Raw genomic sequence first — 20,678 nt, 5'->3', positions numbered from 1 at the left:
TATGACTTTCTATCTCGAATTTGCTTATATGTTACGAGAATAAATATTTTAGCCGTATAAAAGTAACCGTTTTCATTATTAAAATCTCTATATATCACGAAACTTAAATTCATTTTTGTATTTTTATACTAAACAACATTAAAATATGGGTGTATAATGTAGCAACTGCAAAATTTTGTGAGACATATACACAAAATTGACGTCAAATTCGAATTTAGTTGGAGTAAAATTACTATTTTGTATATGATATAAACTCAAAAATAGATTTAAGTAGAATAGTATCTATTTTTAGGTTTACATTAAAACAAACCCAAGTTACTTTTTCAATTTTTTTGAGTGAAAAAAATACTACAGTAGTAAATAAAGAATATACTTTTAAGTTTGAATTTGGCACTATTGGTCGGCATAAAATTATTACTCCATTTAATAGTATGATATTTATATTAAAATAAATTTGAATTTAGTGTAAATAGCTGCAGATATTTTTCTGATTTTGTATATGTAAGTAAAATAAATTGCATTTCAATTATTCAGCTCGATGACAAAGTTATAAGATTTCGAATTTTCAACAAAAATAAGTATAGTCATATTTTAGATTTATTGAGATGGTTATACACTTACTTATCTCTTATAAATAGATCTAACATGGGATGTGATATCGATTCTAAAAAAAATATATTGGTACACTTTTGGTGGTAAAATGATCTAACTAAAAAGCGAGTGTTATATTGCGTTCATTTTGTATTTAGGGTATAAAATAAAATGGTTAATAAGTAGTAGTCTCAAACACATGAAACCACCTTGTTTTAGTAAAAACTAAGAAGATTTAAATGTACATTTGTTTCATTGACTATACAAATTTTACCTCCACATATGGTTAACAGTGTTTTGTATCACCGACTTTCCATTTCTCTTGCAGAAAAAAGGCGATTCCGTCGTCTTAGCGGCCCCCACACTCCGGTCCGATATCATATAAGGGGGTTCAATCAGGATACACAGTAGCCCATTAAAGGGGAGGCCTTAATTTGAACCCAAACTCTAAAATGACTACTTCATTTTATGTGTTTAAGGTGGCAAATTTTTTTACCTCCAAACCTAATGCGACGAGATGAATCAACTTTCTATCATAAGATTTTGTACAATGCGCTATTTTATCTAAAACTCTAAGAGTTTAAGATATCTGATGAAAAGAATAAAAGTTGAAGCCATTATTTGCAATACATTGAAAAGTTTGAGACTTTGAGAGATGAAACACTATTTATCATAAATAAATAAATACTAGTTAGTATCGGGGACGGATTCAAAAAATTATAATAGGAGGGGCAAAAATATTAATATATAAATAAACAAATATAAAAATATAACAAAATATAATATATTATTATATGAATAAACAAATATAAAGACAAATTAGGTCTTTCTCTATTTTATAAGGCTTTGTTTATTTTAATTTGAGGAAAAAGGGAAAAGAAATATTTTATTATAGTAAGAAAGTGGCATGAATATTTAGGAGAAGGGGCAAATGACTTTCTTTTTCTTTTAATGAAGGGGGGCAAATTAGTGTTAGAATATACTCCCTCCGTCCCATAAAAGTTGAGACAAAATTTTTGGGCACGGAGATTAAGAATTTATATTAAATAAATAGGAGAGATGAAAAAAGTAGGAAAGATAAGAGAGAGTAAAGTAAATGATGGAATAAAGTAATAGTGATTAGATGTTTTGTCTTTTGTTAAAAAAGAAAATGACTCAACTTTATTGGAACGGACTAAAAAGGAATACGACTCGACTTTTATGAGACGGAGGGAGTATATTATAATAAATTATATCTATATGTATGCATGTCAATGGAAAGTTGAGCTGGGGCAATTGCCCCTTCTCACTATACATTACATCCGTCCCTGGTTAGTATACTATGTAGTGAATACTAGTAATAAATTGGGGACAAGGATCAACTCGACAAAATGCAATGTTTATTGAATCAAATTTAGCATGTCTATTCAACCAGGCGCAATGATGTACTACGATTTAAATAGAAATGTCAATTAGAATAGAATCGAAACAGTTTTGGTTTTAGAACTAAAACTAATGGAGTACTTCATATAAACAGAATTAGAATTTCGATGTCTTTTTGTTCTAGAAACTACATGTTAATCATCAATTCGAATCATTGCTTCACAAGGACTTGCGAGCCTAGACGTAGGCTTCAGCCGAACGATTATCCATCCATACCACAATAAGAGTAATATTTTGGCATTTTTGCATTTCAGTCGTCTCACAATAAGAGTCACAATTCACTTTTACCGTAAATAGTAAGTAGGTCTCACATTCTACTAACTTAATTCGCTTACATTTTATTATAAAACTAATATAAAAAAAAGTGATCACATATTCTATTAATTTTTTTAACTCATTATTCCTTACATTTTTAAAATCTATGCCCGCACCAAGTGTCACTCCTATTGTGAGATTAGGAGTAATTTATTTTTAAAAAATTAGCAATTTTAGGAAAGAAGTAAGTTTCTACATAAATAGCTAGTTTACATCAGTTAATTTATATTTTTCTTTCACAAGATTATTATCTATAAACATTTTATCAAAAATCACACACCCTCGAATTGTCCAATCTCCAATTTACAATATTTCTCATTTCACACTAACTAGGCGTGCATAATTCGTAAATATAGATGTGTTAATTAAGAGTTACTGTATTAGTTTGGACTTGTTATATATGGCTGATTTCATGCTCTATGCACTACGTTGTAGTACGATATCTAGTTTGCTATTCATAGTGCACCATATATTGTCGCGCTCAATAATATTAACGTGGCGTCCACTTAATTATCAGATCATTAATAATCGAAACAGTCTATTAAACACTCAAAACATTACGGTTTTTTTTTTTTTTTTTTTTTTTTAAGTAAATCTCCCGTAATTAATTTGTGTATTTCTTCCCCTCTATTTTTTATCGACAAATATACGTAAATTTTAAAGTCTAAACCATGGTGAACTTAAACTCGTGATCTTTAATTCAGACATCAACCATTCTACCGACACACACTTTATGTTTCTTCTTATGCCACCACTTCTTGTAATTTTTATATTAGTGGTTCGACCCGAAACGACAAATTAGAGTGGGTTAGCATATGTGACGATGGCCCAGGGCTCACTCACTATCTATGGGGTCCCAAAAATGTCAAACAAATAATGATGTATGCTTTGATTTGGTATTTGTGTTGTGTACTCGCATTACAAACTGATTTATACAAAGATCTATTAAGATTGTCGTTCCTATATTTACACAAAATATGGTCACGACTGACAAATGAAAATGATGTGATTACAAAGTTTACAGGAGCTAGATATGGTTATCTTATTTCTTATACATTAATATTCAATTTTATTAAAACAAGATGGATAATCATATCTGACTTATAAGGGCTTTATAATTATATCACTATCATTTTTCAGTGATAATTATATCTTATGTAATGTGGCCTAATGTAATAACATAAGATAAATGGGATGGCAACATGTTTTTCAATATTTGAATGTAGGTAAAAAATATCATGTAATTTTTAAAAATTTGTATTTTTCTACGAACTTTGAACTTAACATATAATATCACAAACTTAAATAGTTGTTGAATTTTTCCACTAATGATAAATCCAAATGTATATTAAAATGAGACAGATAATCATATCTAGTTTTTAACTTCTTAGTGACTTTGTAATCACATTAATATCATTTTTCAAGTGGTAACCATATCTTCTGTGATGTTATAACAGAGGAAATGTAACTGGATTTGCAAGTGGAAAAAATTCAAAATTATTTAAATTCGTAATAACTTTTAAATTTTTTTTGTGATATTAGCCCGCCATTATTTTCTACCGTTCCTTCTTCACCCTTTTCGCCAACCAGCCACCCAAAACCAAAATTTTATTCCCAAATGTTTATAACATTTACATGGGCATTTAAAAGAGGCCCATGTGATATATAGATTGATGGATCAAATGTTGGAGGTCCATTATCTTTGTGGCAGTCCAATTACTAAAATCCAACTAGTTGCGTATGTAATCCTAAATTCTAGTAGAGAAAGTAAAAAAACTGGTATGAGTATGTAATCCTAAATCCTGATAAAGAATGTAAAATTTTTACAAATATCTTGAAGTTTATCTTTTAACTACTATCACCCACGTGCCCGATGCACGACCCATTTTTTTTTATTTAAACTTATTTTATACTGTAAAATAATTTTATAAATTCATAAAAATATCATGAAATCTGAAATCATAACTATATAAAATAAAAAATAATTATTAAAAAATATAAAATCAAATAAAGAAAAAAAAACACATATACCAAATGAGAAATAATATTATTATTTCAAGTTCTAAAATCACAAATTTATACAATAGCAATTTATTGTAAATAAAACTCATAACCAAATAAGTTTATAAACCAAAAATTGCACACAAATCACGTATCATTTAAATCACTTTTAGATTCATACTACAAAAGATCAATCACAAACACATGTCAATAAAAACAATATATAAATATATATTAGAAGATAGCCAAATTGATCAAAATCATCAATAAAAATACAGCAAAATAGCATGGAATATACAACCGATATCAATATGCATGCATTTAGCCGAAAAACAAAAAAAAACTGGTTGCATACCCTAACAACATACCCCGCATCTACCACCCATACCATGTCCAAGAAAAATAAATGCATAAGAGTTGCCACTAACCTAATATTCATATAGAGTACTACATGAAAAATTTATACATTTGACACTTTATAATAGTACATGAAGAAAAGGTAAAAACAATCACATAATTAAGCTTGACACTTCAAAACATACATCACTTCCACAATAAAGACCTGCAAGGAGAACAATATAAACAACATGATTGATGATCAACCATGATCAACCATTAAGAGTAGCAATATTAAAAGAAAAAATAAGGTAAACAGAGCATAAAAGCATATGCAGTTCACAATTCACACACGGAATTATTAAAGTTGTAAAAATAAGAATTAAAAATTCCATCTTCGAAATCATCCCGCCATTGCAAAGTCAGAACACAAATGTGTGTATAAATACAAACGCTCAAAAATCAATAAAACAAAATGAATATAATGAGAACACAAAGAAAAACGATTGAAATGGAATGATTGAAGAGATAAAAAGGGGGAGGAACATCACAAAAATCACCATCTTGTAGGGAATTTTCTTGTACTCCCTCCGTTCCTTTATAGTTTAGTCATTTTTCCATTTCAGGAAGTTCCCTCATAGTTGAGTCATTTCCTTTCATAGTAATTTTTTCCTCTCTCTTACTTTACTATCTCTTACTTTATTCTCTCTACTTTATTCACTTTTTACTTTATTTTCTCTACCTTTTTCTTTTTGTTACTTTTTTATCTATTTATTTAACACACTCAACATTCATTTCTTAAACTCCGTGTCGAAAAGTTCCGCCTCAACTATGAAGGAACGGGGGGAGTACAAAATTAGGCCAACCCATTTCCAACAACAATCATTCACTTTCTTCACATAAACTTCCCAGCTCATCTCTCTTTCCCCTCGCATTATCCTGCATCTTGTCGGAATATTCTCACCAAATCTGTCGACAAAATCTGGAGGAATTCTCTATTGTATATGCAAACGAATTAAGGAAAAATAGAATTATTAAAGCATTATTATTATGAAAGTTAGCGAATAAGTGTCAATGAATGTCATTAATGGATAATTAATAATGAAAAAAATAAAAATTTATAGTAATAATATTTCATTTAAGTTACGTAACACAATATATTCATATTTAATACTATCAACGGCATTCATGCAAAATTACAGTAGTAGTCATCGACGGTCCATGTAAATTCTCACTCTAGAATCCGCCCAACTTTGACTCTGACAGATTAATAACTGAATTCAAAATCCCAAAATTTCCCTCGCTTTTCAACAGAATTTGTAACTTCCTCCTTTCTCTACATTCAACAGCAGTTATCTCTCTCACACCACCTTCCTTCTCCACAAATCCATTTCCAAATTCTGCAAAAAATATCTCCCAATTCTCGACTTCTTGGATTCCGAAATGACGGGTGAAAAGAAACCCGCTGAACCACCTGCTCCGATCGATCCAAAACCGCCTGCTTCGGTCGATTCAACACCGCCTGCTCCGGTTGATCCAACACCGCCTGCTCCGGTCGATCAAACGCCTCCTGCTCCGGTCGATCCAAACCCTCCTGCTCCGGTCGATCCAAACCCTCCTGCTCCAGTTGATTCAACACCGCCTGCTCCGGTTGATCCAACCCCGACTTCTCCTGTCGATCCAACCCCTCTTGCTCCGGTCGATCAAACGCCTCCTGCCCCGGTCGATTCAACACCGCCTGCTCCGGTCGATCAAACCCCTCCTGCTCCGGTCGATCCAAACCCTCCTGCTCCGGTCGATTCAACACCGCCTGCTCCGGTTGATCCAACCCCGACTTCTCCTGTCGATCCAACCCCTCTTGCTCCGGTCGATCAAACGCCTCCTGCCCCGGTCGATTCAACACCGCCTGCTCCGGTCGATCAAACCCCTCCCGCTCCGGTCGATCAAACCCCTCCCGCTCCGGTCGATCAAACCCCTCCTGCTCCGGGCGATTCAACACCGCCTGCTCCTGTCGATTCAACACCGCCTGCTCCGATCGATCAAACCCCTCCTGCTCCGGCCGATCAAACCCCTTCTGCCCCGGTCGATCAAACGCCTCCTGCTCCGGTTGATATAACCCCTCCCGCTCCGGTCGATCAAACCCCTCCCGCTCCGGTCGATCAAACCCCTCCCGCTCCGGTCGATCAAACCCCGTCCGCTCCGGTCGATCAAACCCCTCCCGCTCCGGTCGATCAAACCCCTCCCGCTCCGGTCGATTCAACACCGCCTGCTCCGGTCGATTCAACTCCGCCTTCTCCAGTCGATCAAACCCCACCTGCTCCGGTCGATCAAACCCCTTCGGCTCCGGTCGATCAAACCCCGCCTGCTCCGGTCGATCAAACCCCTTCGGATCCGGTCGATCAAACCCCTCCCGCTCCGTTCGATCAAACCCCTCCTGCTCCGGTCGATTCAACTCCGCCTTCTCCAGTCGATCAAACCCCGCCTGCTCCGGTCGATCAAACCCCTTCGGATCCGGTCGATCAAACCCCTCCTGCTCCGGTCGATCAAACCCCTCCTGCTCCGGTCGATTCAACACCGCCTGCTCCGATCGATCAAACCCCTCCTGCTCCGGTCGATAAAACCCCTCCTGCTCCGGTCGATCAAATCCCTCCTGCTCCGGTCGATAAAACGCCGCCTGCTCCAGTCGATCCAACCCCGCCTCCCGAGGAGGAAGTGAGTGCAAAGGAAATGCGCGACGCGCTTTACAACTTACCGTGGAGTTCGATTTTCGCCCCCTATCCTCATATTGAATATCAAGGAGGAACGAATTTCATATATTGTGAGAGTTCTTCCACTGATAGCAGTAGTAGTGAAGACGACGACATAGCTCCAGTTGTTGACTTGGCTAAGCATCCTGAACTCCCAGTAAGCCGCTTAATCTTGTTTTCTTGACTTCTGATTTTACATATATCTGTTTAATTGTGTATTTCCTTTTATTTGGAAGCAGTTATGTGAGACCGGGCCTTCATCTCCGGTTCTATCACCTACGGAAAAGGCCGATGCAGAAAATCTTGTTTATGCAGTAAGCCGCTTAATCTAGTTTTCTTGATTTCTTATTTTGTAGTAGTACATATCTGTTTATTCGTGTCTTTCCTTTTGGGAAGCGGTTATGTGAGACCGGGCTTTTATCTCCGGTTCATTCACCTCCGGAAGGGGCTGTAGCAGAAAATCTATCCGATCATGTAATAGCCCCTTTTCTTGACTACTCATACTTGATTTGGTGTTTCTTGTTTTCTTGATTTCTGATTTTACATGTCTGTTTAATTGTGTCTTTCCTTTTATTTGGAAGCAGAAATCTGAGGCCGCGCCTTCATCTCCTGTTATTTCACCTCTGCAAGGATTCGAATCAAAAAACCTATTCGATCATGTAATAGTCCTTTTACTTGATTACTCTTACTTGAGTTGGTGTTTCTTGTTTTCTTGACTTCTTATTTTACATATGTCTGTTTAATTGTGTCTTTCCTTTTATTTGGAAGCAGCTATCTGAGACCGTGCCTTCATGTCCGGTTCTTTCACCTCCGGAAGGGGCCGTAGCAGAAAAGGTATATGATCATGTAACAGTCCCTTTTCTTGGCTACTCTTACTTATTCGGTGTTTCTTGTTTTCATGACTTCTGATTTTACACATGTCTGTTTAATTGTGTCTTTCCTTTTATTTGGAAGCAGAAATGTGAGGCCGCGCTTTCATCTCCTGATCTTTCACCTCTGGAAGGGGTCGTATCAAAAAATCCATTCGATCATGTAATAGTCCGTTTACTTGACCACTCTTTCTTGAGTTGGTGTTTCTTGTTTTCTTGACTTCTTATTTTACATATGTCTGTTTAATTGTGTCTTTCCTTTTATTTGGAAGCAGTTATCTGAGACCGTGCCTTCATCTCCGGTTCTTTCACCTCCGGAAGGGGCCGTAGCAGAAAATGTATCCGATCATGTAACAGTCCCTTTTCTTGGCTACTCTTACTTATTTGGTGTTTTTTTCTTGACTTCTGATTTTACATATATCTGTTGTGTCTTTCCTTTTATTTGGAAGCAGATATCTGAGACCGGGTCTTTTCTTTCACCTCCGGAATCGGCCGTGGCAGAAATTCTATCTGATCATGTAACAGTCCCTTTTCTTGACTACTCATACTTGATTTGGTGTTTCTTGTTGTCTTGACTTCTGATTTTACATATATCTATTGTTTGCTTCTTTTATTTGGAAGCAGATATCTGAGACCTCGTCTATTGTTTCACCTCTGGAAGGGGCCATAGCAGAAAATATACCTGATCATGTAATAGTCCCTTTTCTTGACTACTCTTACTTGATTTGGCGTTTCTTGTTTTCTTGATTTCTGATTTTACATGTCTGTTTTATTGTGTCCTTCCTTTTATTTGGAAGCAGAAATGTGAGATCGCGCCTTCATCTCCGGTTCTTTCACCTCCAGAAGGGGCCGTAGCAGAAAATCTAGATCATGTAACAGTCCCTTTTCTTGACTACTCTTATATATTTGGTGTTCCTTGTTTTCTTGACTTCTGATTTTACATATATCTGTTGTGTCTTTGCTATTATTTGGAAGCAGATATCTGAGACTGGATCTTCATCTCCTGTTCTTTTACCTCCGGAAGGGGCCGTAGCAGAAAATCTATCCGATCATGTACCCGTACCTTTTCTTGACTACTCATACTTGATTTGGTGTTTCTTGTTGTCTTGACTTCTGATTTTACATATATCTGTTGTGTCTTTCCTTTTATTTGGAAGCAGATATCTGAGACCGGGTCTTCATCTCCGATTGTTTCACCTCCGGAAGGGGCCATAGCAGAAAATATACCCGATCATGTAATAGTCCCTTTTCTTGACTACACTTACTTGATTTGGTGTTTCTTGTTTTCTTGATTTCTGATTTTACATATGTCTGTTCAATTGTGTCTTTCCTTTTATTTGGAAGCAGAAATGTGAGACCGTGCCTTCGTCTCCAGTTCTTTCACTTCCAGAAGGGGCCGTAGCAAAAAATCTGTCAGATCATGTAATAGTCCCTTTTCTTGACTACTCATACTTGATTTGGTGTTTCTTGTTGTCTTGACTTCTGATTTTACATATATCTGTTGTGTCTTTCCTTTTATTTGGAAGCAGATATCTGAGACCGGGTCTTCATCTCTGATTGTTTCACCTCCGGAAGGGGCCATAGCAGAAAATATACCCGATCATGTAATAGTCCCTTTTCTTGACTACACTTACTTGATTTGGTGTTTCTTGTTCTTGTTTTTCTGATTTTACATATGTCTGTTCAATTGTGTCTTTCCTTTTATTTGGAAGCAGAAATGTGAGACCGTGCCTTCGTCTCCAGTTCTTTCAAATCCAGAAGTGGCCGTAGCAAAAAATCTGTCAGATCATGTAATAGTCCCTTTTCTTGACTACTCTTACTTGATTTGATGTTTCTTGTTTTTATATGATTTATGATTTTACATATGTCTGGTTAATTGTGTCTTTCCTTTTATTTAGAAGCAGAAATGTGAGACCGTGCCTTCGTCTCCGGTTCTTTCACCTCCAGAAGGGGCCGTAGCAAAAACTCTGTCCGATCATGTAATAGTCCTTTCACTTGATTACTCTTACTTGATTTGGTGTTTCTTATTTTCTTGACTTCTGACTTTACATGTATCTGTTGTGTGTTTCCTTTTATTTATAAGCAGTTACCTGCGACTCGGGCTTTATCTCCTGGTTTTTCACCTCGGCCATTGGCCAAGGCAAAAAATCTATCAGATCATGTAATAGTCCTTTCACTTGATTACTCTTACTTGATTTGGTGTTTCTTATTTTCTTGACTTCTGATTTTACATATATCTGTTGTCTCTTTCCTTTTATTTAGAAGCAGTTACCTGCGACTCGGGCTTTATCTCAGGTTTTTTCACCTTGGCCATTGGCCAAAGCAGAAACTCTATCCGATCATGTCATAGTCATTTCACTTGATTACTCTTACTTGATTTGGTGTTTCTTATTTCTTGACTTCTGATTTTACGTATATCTGTTGTGTCTTTCCTTTTATTTAGAAGCAGTTACCTGCGACTCGGGCTTTATCTCAGGGTTTTTCACCTCGGCCATTGGCCAAAGCAGAAACTCTATCCGATCATGTAATAGTCATTTCACTTGATTACTCTTACTTGATTTGGTGTTTCTTATTTTCTTGACTTCTGATTTTACGTATATCTGTTGTGTCTTTCCTTTTATTTAGAAGCAGTTACCTGCGACTCGGGCTTTAACTCCTGTTTTTTCACCTCGGCCATTGGCCAAAGCAGAAACTCTATCCGTTCATGTAATAGTCATTTCACTTGACTACTCTTACTTGATTTGGTGTTTCTTGTTTTCATGATTCTGATTTTACATATATCTGTTGTGTCTTTCCTTTTATTTAGAAGCAGTTACCTGCGACTCGGGCTTTAACTCCTGTTTTTTCACCTCGGCCATTGGCCAAAGCAGAAACTCTATCCGATCATGTAATAGTCCCTTTTCTTGCCTACTCTTACTTGATTTGGTGTTTCTTGTTTTCTTGATTTCTGATTTTACATATGTGTGTTTAATTGTGTCTTTCCTTTTATTTGTAAGCAGAAACGTGAGACCGCGCCTTCATCTCAGGTTCTTCCACGTCCAGAAGGGGCCGTAGCAAAAAATCTATCAGATCATGTAATAGTCCTTTTACTTTATTACTCATACTTGATTTGGTGTTTCTTGTTTTCATGACTTCTGATTTTACATATATCTGTTGTGTCTTTCCTGTTATTTAGAAGAAGTTACCTGCTGGGACTTGGCCTTCACCTTGGCCATATCAGGTAATAGTCCCTTTTATTGACTTCTGATTTTACATATATCTGTTTATTTGCGGCTTTCCTTTTATTTGGAAGCAGATATGGAATGTGCCTCCATCTCCAGTTCTTTCACCTGTGGAAGGTTACATAGTAAATCAACCTTATTATAGAGTAATAATCTCTTTTCTTGACTACTCATACTTGATTTGGTGTTTCTTGTTTTCTTGATTTCTGATTTTACATATGTGTGTTTAATTGTGTCTTTCCTTTTATTTGTAAGCAGCGTCCAGCAGGGGGCCGAGCAGAACCTATAATAGATTATGTAATAGTCCTTTTACTTGATTACTCATACTTGATTTGGTGTTTCTTGTTTTCATGACTTCTGATTTTACATATATCTGTTGTGTCTTTCCTTTTATTTAGCAGCTGCAACCTGATGGGACTTGGGCTCCATCTTCGCTTTTTGCAGATCGGCCATTGGTCGATCAGGTAATGGTCCCTTTTCTTGACTTCTGATTTTACATATATCTGTTTATTTGCGGCTTTCCTTTTATTTGGAAGCAGGTGCGGCACGCGCCTCCATATACAGTTATTCCACCTGTGGAAGAGGACATAGAAAATCAACCATATTGTAGCGTAATAATCTCTTTTCTTGACTACTCATACTTGATTTGGTGTTTCTTTTGATTATATAAGATTGGTGTTTATTTGATTATATAAGATTGGTGTTTCTTAACCCGAATATTGGTGTTTATTTGATTATATAAGATTAATAAACTGATTTTCCTGCCAGGATGATGGGGAAGATGTTGATACATATGATCCAACTGAGTTCGTTCATTTAGTAAGCCATTTTCTGATGTAATATTAACCCAATATAGTGTTTATCGGTTACTAGTCGTACATAATTATGTGTGTAATTATTGACAGGGAGCCGGCCTGGTGAATATAGACAATATATGCTTCATGAATTCGGTTTTGCAATGCTTGGTGCATACTGTGCCATTTTTTGAGGCCATTATTTACCAAAATAACCCAGTGCTGTGCGTTTGTAAGGGCATCTCCAAGGAGAGAGGTAGATGGATAGGTAAACCAATATAACTACCACATTTACCTTTTTTTCATGAAAAATCATTCTCCAAGGGGAGAGGTATTTGAGAAGATATTATACCTTTTCCCATTTTGAAGAGGTATCTTTACCTCCCCATCAATGGAGAGGTAAAATCGTGAATACATGATATACCTTTTCTATATACCTTCTCTCCTTTGAGTTCGATGCTAATTTAGTGTAATTTCCTTGGTGGATGAGTTATTGGCGATCAACATTTAATGTTTTTGAACTCAACTGCAGATCCCAATGAAACGTTCTGTATAAAGTGCAGCCTCGAAGAGCTATTTCAATGTGTTACTTCAGGAAGGAAATATTATCTGCCTGACACACTAGCTCAGAATTTAAGCAGTATCACTTTTTTAACGTATACTTAGATATGCAGAGTTTCAATAAATGAAACTCGAGCTCAATCTTGAACTCGAGTTTCAAGATTTGGTTTTTTGAACTGTGTATAAAATTGTCATAATGAGCACTGAGGGCTATCATTTGTTCAAGTTTGTGGCTTTTGAATTGTGTGCACGTTTATTCAAGCAATTCTGTTGATTGTTTTCTCAATGATTCTTTGACTCAACTGCTAGACCTTGCACCTCACTTCAAATGGGGTCAACAGGCGGATGCTCATGAATTCCTTTTGCATCTATGGATTAGACTAACGCAGTGTGACAAGTATTTTGAAGATGAGGATAATGAACATAAAATCTTAGTCACACAACTGTTTGGTGGCCGTCTTGTCAACAAGGTGATATCAGTATTCTTCACCCTCTTTTGTTTGTGATGTGCAGAGTTTTCCTCAATTCCATGAAGCATGGTTATAGTTTGTAAGCTGAAATTTACATTGCTCTGTTACCTGCAGATCATGTGTTCATGTGGTATGACTTCTAGTAAGACAGAGGATGTATGGGACCTGCAATTACCTATCGAGAATTCGGACACTCTCATTGGTGCTCTGCAAGCTTATTTAGTATCAATGGTACCTGACTTTCGCTGTGAAAATTGTGGGAATGAAGGTATAGTACAGAAAATTGAGCTGGATCGGCTTCAACCTGTTGTCACGTTTCACCTGAAGAGGTTTGACAGTCTGAACAACAAAATCAACAAGCATGTGTCGTTTCCACCTCTGTTGGACTTGCTACCTTTCGCTCCTAGAAAAGTGACTTTTTTCACTAGTATAGACAAAGTGAGTTTTTATTTTAGTTTATTAATCCCAAAAAACAAAAGGATGGTCTTTTTATTGTTCTGGTGTTTATTCTTAAGTTTCAATGTCTTTTTTGCTGGTTTTGCAGATGCAGATATACTACGAGCTCTATGCTATTATAGTGCATGAAGGGGAGACACCGGCCGCAGGTCATTACTACAGCTTTATTCGCGTGAATGCCAATGAGTGGTACAGATATGATGATACACAAGTAATGCACTGAAACCTCTTTATCATACTTGTTGTGTTACTTTGTTTCGTAAATTTATCTATTTAATAGTTGAGTATTCTACTTGTGTAGATTACAGCTGTAGATGAAGAAGAAGTTTTCAAGCAGATGGCTTATATTCTTTTCTATCGTCCGTTCAACTCGCCCAGCTTTACAGATGCCGTTCGAGCTATGCGATCAGAGACTACCGACGCTATGTGAAGGTGCAAAAAGAAAAGATGAAGCTGGTAAAGATCCAAGTTTGATTGGTGAGAAAAAAGCTGCTGTGGTTGCTGAGAAAAAAGGTGCTGATAAAAATAAAAGTTCGATTTCTGAGGAAAATTGGCAGATTCAGAAACGAAGGAGATAAAAAATATGTGGAGGGTAGAGACAGTGATCCTCTGTCAAGTACAGATTTTGGCAATTGTTTGAATATTAACTCTTGATTCAATACCCAATATATGCTTTAGGCAATTCATTGCACAATTTGTGAGGAAAATAATTGCAGTATATACTCTATTGTTGTTTTCTTTTGCAAGTACATGTGCTAAAAATTGGATGTTTAAGTAAAGTAGTTGGTTCTGAATTTGCAGTTAGATACGAAAATAAGTGAACTTTGATTGGAAATGAAAGTTGAAACACATAATATGGCCTTTGATTTATTGTTGAACTGGAACAGCAGCATAGATGTGCTTGTGTTTGTGTTGTCATTTTGGGGTGGAAGATGATGACGACGACTCTACTTGACTATCATCGCATTTAACTTTCTTGATTAGTTGAGCTTTGCCGTTGTGGTTCACGACCAGCATGTTGCATCGGATCTTCTTTGCATAGTAGTCTATGTGCTTCTTATCATGGTACCTATCAAATACCACAAGTGTGGCATGTAAAGTGCTGATCTGTTCGATGACCCGCAGTTGCAGCGGATACCCCATTTCAGTTCTAATCTCTGGAACCACCTGCAAACACACTCTTAATAATACTAACCATCAAAATATAGTACTAATGTAATAGCAGTGAACAGTTAATGCACCCACCCCATATTTTCGACATAGATGGATAAGTCGTTCGAGTTTCTGATACTTGAAATCAAAATTGAGCTCATTTTTCTGTAATAATGGCACAAGATCCTCCAAGTCCATGCCCCATTTGTCAGACCAGGTCTTGGTAGACACTGCATGCATATATTGTTATACTATTTGTGACTGTCTAAGATACAGTAGATGATGATGATTAAAGACTTACAAGGAATATTGAGATATGGTGTGATGCCAAGGATGCTTATCTTGGAAGAAGTATCAAAGGAGAAGTTGTGTAGCACCCATTCAAGAATCTCCATTGAGAAGTCTTTGAGGGCGTCCATTACTATAAGCACTCTTTTTGGGGACTCATCAAACACCACATTTTCTGCATAATGTGTTCTGCTCATAGGAAAGCAGATAGGCATGATGTTTAGAGAGAGGTGAGTGAGGAAGAGGTTTGATGCATGATTATGAAGATGCTATATATTGGAGTTGTGGGAAATGGGTCAATTAAATGCATGGTTGATATCGAAATCATTTGCATAAACTATGTCATTCCAGCACAATGCCAAGGGACTCACTTGGTTTTCTAAGAAGAGAAGAAGTGTTACTTCTTCTATTTGTCTATTAGGGAAAAATGCTTCGAAAATACCCTAGTGGTAGGTGACTTAAATTCAAATGTGCATGCATCATGCACCAACGTGAATATCAATATTAAAAGAGCTTCTTCAATTCATTAACGATAGTTTAGGTTCGTACCAAAGAGTTGTTTTATTTCTTGCTTGTATCAATGAGCTTTTTCAGTTTTCATTGAAAATTTTGGCTTGTTTCAAGGAATAACTTCAATCATCCATTTGCAATTTTGACTCATTTCTAGGAGCCCATTTTTTTAGTTTTTGCTCGTGTCTAGGGATTAATTTAAATCTTCTTTGATAGTTTTTTCTGTCTAGGAGCCTATTCTTTGCTTAATACTATATGTAAACTAACGTCTTTTTTATTGCTACGAAGTGCAAAGTTAGATGATAGGACGTTTTTATACCGATTGATAATTTGAATTTCGAGTGATTTCATGCGTCGTGAGTGTGACAATTATAACTAAGAAACACCCTGTATTCAATAATGCAGTGGGAACATGTGATATAATATTAATTAAAAAGTAGTATTATATTTATGTAAGTGGACCCATTTCACTTATATGTCGCAACATACATTAAGCAGGATAGAATCCAAAACAGTTGTTTAATGAATCATGATCTCACAAAATCAAGAATTCGCAGTTACCTAATGACAGATTAATATTGTATAGAATTTTAAACTCAAACAATATGTATATATAGAATTAAATATCACTCCACATCCAACCCATCTTTCTTAGGACGCCGTTAAACTAGCGGAGTTGAACGTGTCAGCTGATCTGCAAGCTCATTAAATGTCCCAAAATACTAATAATAAGTCAACTGTACAAAATATTATGCTAAAATTCACATTCATGCTTGACAATTAGCAATATTAAATTGGAATTGGATCACCATATTACCAATTACTCCTTCCCTCCGTTCCACCTTAAAATGATTAATGCTCCTTTGATCCTACTGAGTCTTTTAATTTTGTAAAAAATCAACACTTTTATTCTCATCTATGCCATTTGCCCCCGCGAGTAGGAGTTCTCCATTTTGGTCCTTACTATAGATGGTATTATCTAGGTCCTATATTCCATTGACTCATTTCACTTGCATTTCATTTAAAATTAATATTTCCTTCGTCCCACTTAAAATGAAACATTTGGGAATCAACACGAGATTTTATGTAGTGTTGTTTTGTGAGTTAATGAAGAGAAAGTAAAGTAAAAGAGATGAAAAAGTAGAGATAGAGTTGTTTCCATTTTAGGAAACGTTTCATTTTTAATGGGACAATCCAAAAAGAAAAACGTTTCATTTTTAATGGGACAGAGGGAGTATATATAAGTGAGAATCATGTTCCACTAACTTTTTCTCACTTACTTTTCTTAACATTTCTTAAAACTTGTGTCAAAAAGAAATGAGACTTTTATTCGTGGAACAGAGGGAGTATCACTATGCTTTATTGTCTATTATTTTATTATTTTCAATTAATCCAATACCATTTTCCTTAAGAGAGTACTCCCTACGTCCCACCGAAGATGATCAATTTTCCTTTTTTCGTCCGTCCCACTTCCAACCAAGATGACTTATTTCTTATTTAGGAGATATATAAAACACTACTTTATTCATCTCTCCTAATTTTAAACACCCAGCAACCTTCTCTCACTCTTATTGTTTACATTTCTCTAACTTTTAAACATCAAATCTTTTACTTTATTCATCTCTCCTATTTTTACTTTCTCTATCCTTTTTAAACACTTTAAAATTAGCATGCATAAAAATCCTGTGCCGTCCCAAGAAGAGTTAATCTTCCTTGGGACGGAGGGAGTACGGTATTTTCCTATTCCATTCTTTCGGCTGGTTAGTTTGTTTTCTCTAGAAGATAAACGTTGAATCTGGATCAGCATATTACCAAGTACCAACTACTCTAATATATTTCCGTGTTGGCATTTAAGATGCGATGCATAAGCGTTGAATTTATAGCAATTACATCAACGACAAACATTTCCAGCATCGGTTGAAAATTTTAACCGATTGCACAAACTTTCAATTTTAAAAAATTAATTATCACTACATATACTCAAGAAGTTATAGACTATGCTTTGACAAGGTCATTTTGCTCGAGATGATGTTATTTTTTGAGGACGGATGAAATGACAATAAAATAGAGTGATGATGAGCTACATATCATGGCTAGCCGTCATCGTCATCGTCGTCGTCGTCATCATCCCCGCCTTTGCAAGAGCGCAGCAATACGGCTGCTTCGGCGGCAACTACACTTCAAACTCCACATACGCCGCCAACCTCAACTCCCTCCTCTCATCCCTCCCACCTAACCTAAACGACGCCGCTTTCTACAACGCCTCCTCCCTTCTCCCCAACACCACCGATCCCGCCTACGCCTCCGCCCTCTGCAGACCCGACTCCCAGCTCGACACGTGCCGCTCCTGCATCCGAAACTCCACCGCCGAGCTCCTCACCCTCTGCTCCAACCGCACCCAAGCCGCCCTCTTCAAACCCCTCTGCACCCTCCGCTACTCCGACACCTCCATGTACGGCCTCCTCTCCGAGGCCTACTCCGTCACCGGCCGCTCCACCACCAACCTCTCCACGTCCGACCAGTTTAGGACGGACGTGAGAGCGCTGCTGGGCAATCTGAGCGCCCAGGCGGCCGCGGGTGGGCCCATGCTGAAGGTGGGCCCATGAGACTTATACAGTGGTTTCAGTTTTTTTTTTTTTATTTTTTTTATTTAACACTTACGTGAGATATTGTTATATTGTTATAGTTATTTTTATTTTATTTTTGCCTAACAGGTGGCGGCGGGGAATTCGAGCGGTGGCTCTGTATTCGCGCTGGTGCAGTGCACGCCGGATCTGTCGTCGAGGGACTGCTCCAACTGCCTGTCGGGGCTGGTGCAGCGCCTTCCGCGGTGTTGCAATGGTTCGACTTTCGTGATCATGTTTGTGCCGAGTTGCAATCTCCATTTCCAGCTTGAACAGTTTTATAATCTAACTAGGCTTGAGCAAGTGCGAGCGATGGTAGATGCGTCTTCGCCTCCGCCTTCTCCACTTGTCGTGCCACCTACACCTTCTCCGCCACCAGGTTCATCTTTATGAATAATTTGGCAAACTCAATTTGAAACTAATGAAAGCAAATTTATGCAGGAAAGGGTGGTGGTAATAAAACTCGAACTATCATCTTGATTGTGGTGCCGATTGGTTCTGGTCTTGTTCTAATTTGTGTTTGCATTTGCATTTTCTTGAGAAGAAGATTGAAGAGAAATCCTGAGGAAGTCAGCCAGAGTAATACTCTTTTTTCAATAAATTCTGTTGTTTTTAATCCAACACAAAACTTATCTGATTTCACTTGTTGAATTAGACTATAGTGAGGAGATAAGCACAGTAGAATCCCTTCTTTATGATTTTGAAAAGATCAAAGCTGCGACCAACGATTTCTCTGAGAGTAACAAGCTCGGAGAAGGTGGATTTGGTGTTGTCTATAAGGTAATGCAATGACAAAAGAGCATATAAAGTTGGCAGTTAGGTTAATGCAGCAGTTTCATATTTGTCAGGGAAAACTTGAAGATGGCGGAGAAATTGCAGTGAAAAGGCTGTCTAAAAACTCGGGGCAAGGGGACGAAGAATTCAAGAACGAAGTGTTGTTAATGGCCAAGCTCGAGCACAGGAATCTGGTCCGGCTGCTGGGATTCTCGCTGAAAGGAGCGGAGAAGCTTCTCGTATATGAATTTGTTCAAAATGGAAGCCTGGATGGCTTCATATTTGGTAACTGACCTTTGCATTTTTGATTCACATCAAGTAATAGTAGTGTTGGTGTTTTGTTAATTGCTCTTAGCGAACGTGTAGACCGGATCAAGCATGAGCCCCTTGATTGGAATACACGCTACAAAATCATAAGGGGCATCGCGAAGGGACTTGTTTATCTGCACAACGACTCTGGCTTCCGTATCATTCACCGCGATCTCAAAGCGGCTAACGTGTTATTAGACTCAGAGATGGATCCTAAGATAGCTGATTTTGGTATGGCCAGGTTGTTTTTTCAAGACCAAAGTGGAAGTAATACGAGGAGAATTGTTGGAACCTTGTTAGTCCTTGACCATGCTCATACCAATAATATTTCTTCACATAAGAAAAAAAGTTTTTTCATATAACTTGTGTTGAATGAATATTGCAGTGGATACATGTCCCCGGAATATGCAAGGCATGGGAAAATCTCAGTGAAGCTAGACGTCTTCAGCTTCGGCGTGCTATTGCTAGAGATTGTCAGTGGGCAGAGAAACGGCTCTTTTCGAAATCCAGACAGCCGGGAGAATGTGGAATACATGCTGAGTTTTGTAAGTAGAAAAACACAAATGATCATGACTCATATATGCTCTGCTAGCAAATGAAACAAAAATAACTATAACAATATCCTGTAAAGAGAGAACTGAAACCATTATATAACTCCTTTTATGACCAGACAGTTTTAGGATGGAACTTATGGATATTTCTATCTATCACCTCTCAAGATTGATAATGTACATGGTGAATTGTAGGCATGGAGAAAATGGCAGGAGGGGGGAGCGAAGAAGATGATCGATCCGGTGTTGATGGGAGGTGATGAAGAAGTTAGTGTGGGTGATATGTTGAGATGCATTCACATAGGTTTGTTGTGCGTGCAAGAAAAGGGGGAGCAGAGGCCGACCATGGCGTCGGTTCAAGTCATGCTCAGTAGCGTCTCAGTGACACTGCCGCTGCCTTCCAAACCTGCGTATTTCAGTTCGGCTGCGAAAGAGATCCAGACGGAGCTTCCCAAAGCTTACGACACTCAAAATGATGCTTCTATAACAGATCTATATCCACGATGATATCCAACACGCAACAATTGTCTTTAGCTTGTTCTCACTACTTTGTTCTTTTCTGTTATTGTTTTTCTCTATTATATTCGACTTATTTTATGGGAAAAAATATACTCCTACAGTTCACGTAACTAAACCAAATTTTGGCAAAAGTTTATGATTTTAGGGACCAACGTCCCAATAAATGGG

The 20,678-nt window shown here is 37.2% G+C and overlaps 3 protein-coding genes across 11 annotated transcripts; 2 read left to right on the top strand and 1 right to left on the bottom strand.

The window, feature by feature from the left end:
* Nucleotides 1-6,851: 6,851 nt before the first annotated feature.
* On the top strand, nt 6,852-14,637 carry LOC125218307 (uncharacterized). 9 transcript variants are annotated; one of them, XM_089058032.1, is made up of 34 exons: nt 6,852-7,569; nt 7,652-7,726; nt 7,809-7,886; nt 7,997-8,071; nt 8,184-8,246; nt 8,370-8,444; nt 8,557-8,631; nt 8,734-8,799; nt 8,906-8,971; nt 9,082-9,153; nt 9,260-9,334; nt 9,442-9,516; nt 9,629-9,703; nt 9,811-9,885; nt 9,997-10,071; nt 10,180-10,260; nt 10,368-10,442; nt 10,550-10,576; nt 10,725-10,805; nt 10,907-10,987; nt 11,088-11,168; nt 11,281-11,355; nt 11,457-11,501; nt 11,577-11,648; nt 11,761-11,799; nt 11,901-11,966; nt 12,042-12,113; nt 12,271-12,321; nt 12,408-12,564; nt 12,829-12,936; nt 13,167-13,327; nt 13,442-13,765; nt 13,872-13,994; nt 14,085-14,637. In XM_089058032.1, exons 1-34 carry the CDS (start codon nt 7,393-7,395, stop codon nt 14,211-14,213), a joined length of 3,045 nt encoding a protein of 1,014 aa, XP_088914158.1. In that variant the 5' UTR covers nt 6,852-7,392; the 3' UTR covers nt 14,214-14,637. The 9 variants fall into 9 exon arrangements, with proteins under 9 accessions (XP_088914158.1, XP_088914156.1, XP_088914152.1 ...); XM_089058030.1 differs by having other exon boundaries at nt 10,544-10,576; nt 10,731-10,805; XM_089058026.1 differs by having other exon boundaries at nt 10,544-10,576.
* A 61-nt stretch (nt 14,638-14,698) lies between these two features.
* On the bottom strand, nt 14,699-15,438 carry LOC125218313 (uncharacterized). The gene is made up of 3 exons (XM_048119957.2): nt 15,237-15,438; nt 15,029-15,165; nt 14,699-14,950 (listed from the first exon to the last, which is right to left on the bottom strand). Exons 1-3 carry the CDS (start codon nt 15,436-15,438, stop codon nt 14,699-14,701), a joined length of 591 nt encoding a protein of 196 aa, XP_047975914.2.
* A 2,277-nt stretch (nt 15,439-17,715) lies between these two features.
* On the top strand, nt 17,716-20,635 carry LOC125218317 (cysteine-rich receptor-like protein kinase 29). The gene is made up of 8 exons (XM_048119963.2): nt 17,716-18,327; nt 18,448-18,736; nt 18,799-18,936; nt 19,013-19,137; nt 19,206-19,416; nt 19,498-19,735; nt 19,826-19,985; nt 20,187-20,635. The coding sequence occupies exons 1-8, from the start codon at nt 17,806-17,808 to the stop codon at nt 20,496-20,498; spliced, it is 1,995 nt and encodes a 664-aa protein (XP_047975920.2). The 5' UTR covers nt 17,716-17,805; the 3' UTR covers nt 20,499-20,635.
* The last annotated feature ends 43 nt before the right edge of the window (nt 20,636-20,678 follow it).

The sequence above is a fragment of the Salvia hispanica genome, chromosome 1 (genome assembly GCF_029641045.1).
Source record: "Salvia hispanica isolate PSC_SH4W2 chromosome 1, Shi_PSC_v1, whole genome shotgun sequence".
NCBI classification, from domain to species: domain Eukaryota; kingdom Viridiplantae; phylum Streptophyta; class Magnoliopsida; order Lamiales; family Lamiaceae; genus Salvia; species Salvia hispanica.
This window is presented reverse-complemented; position numbering and strand designations above follow the sequence as displayed.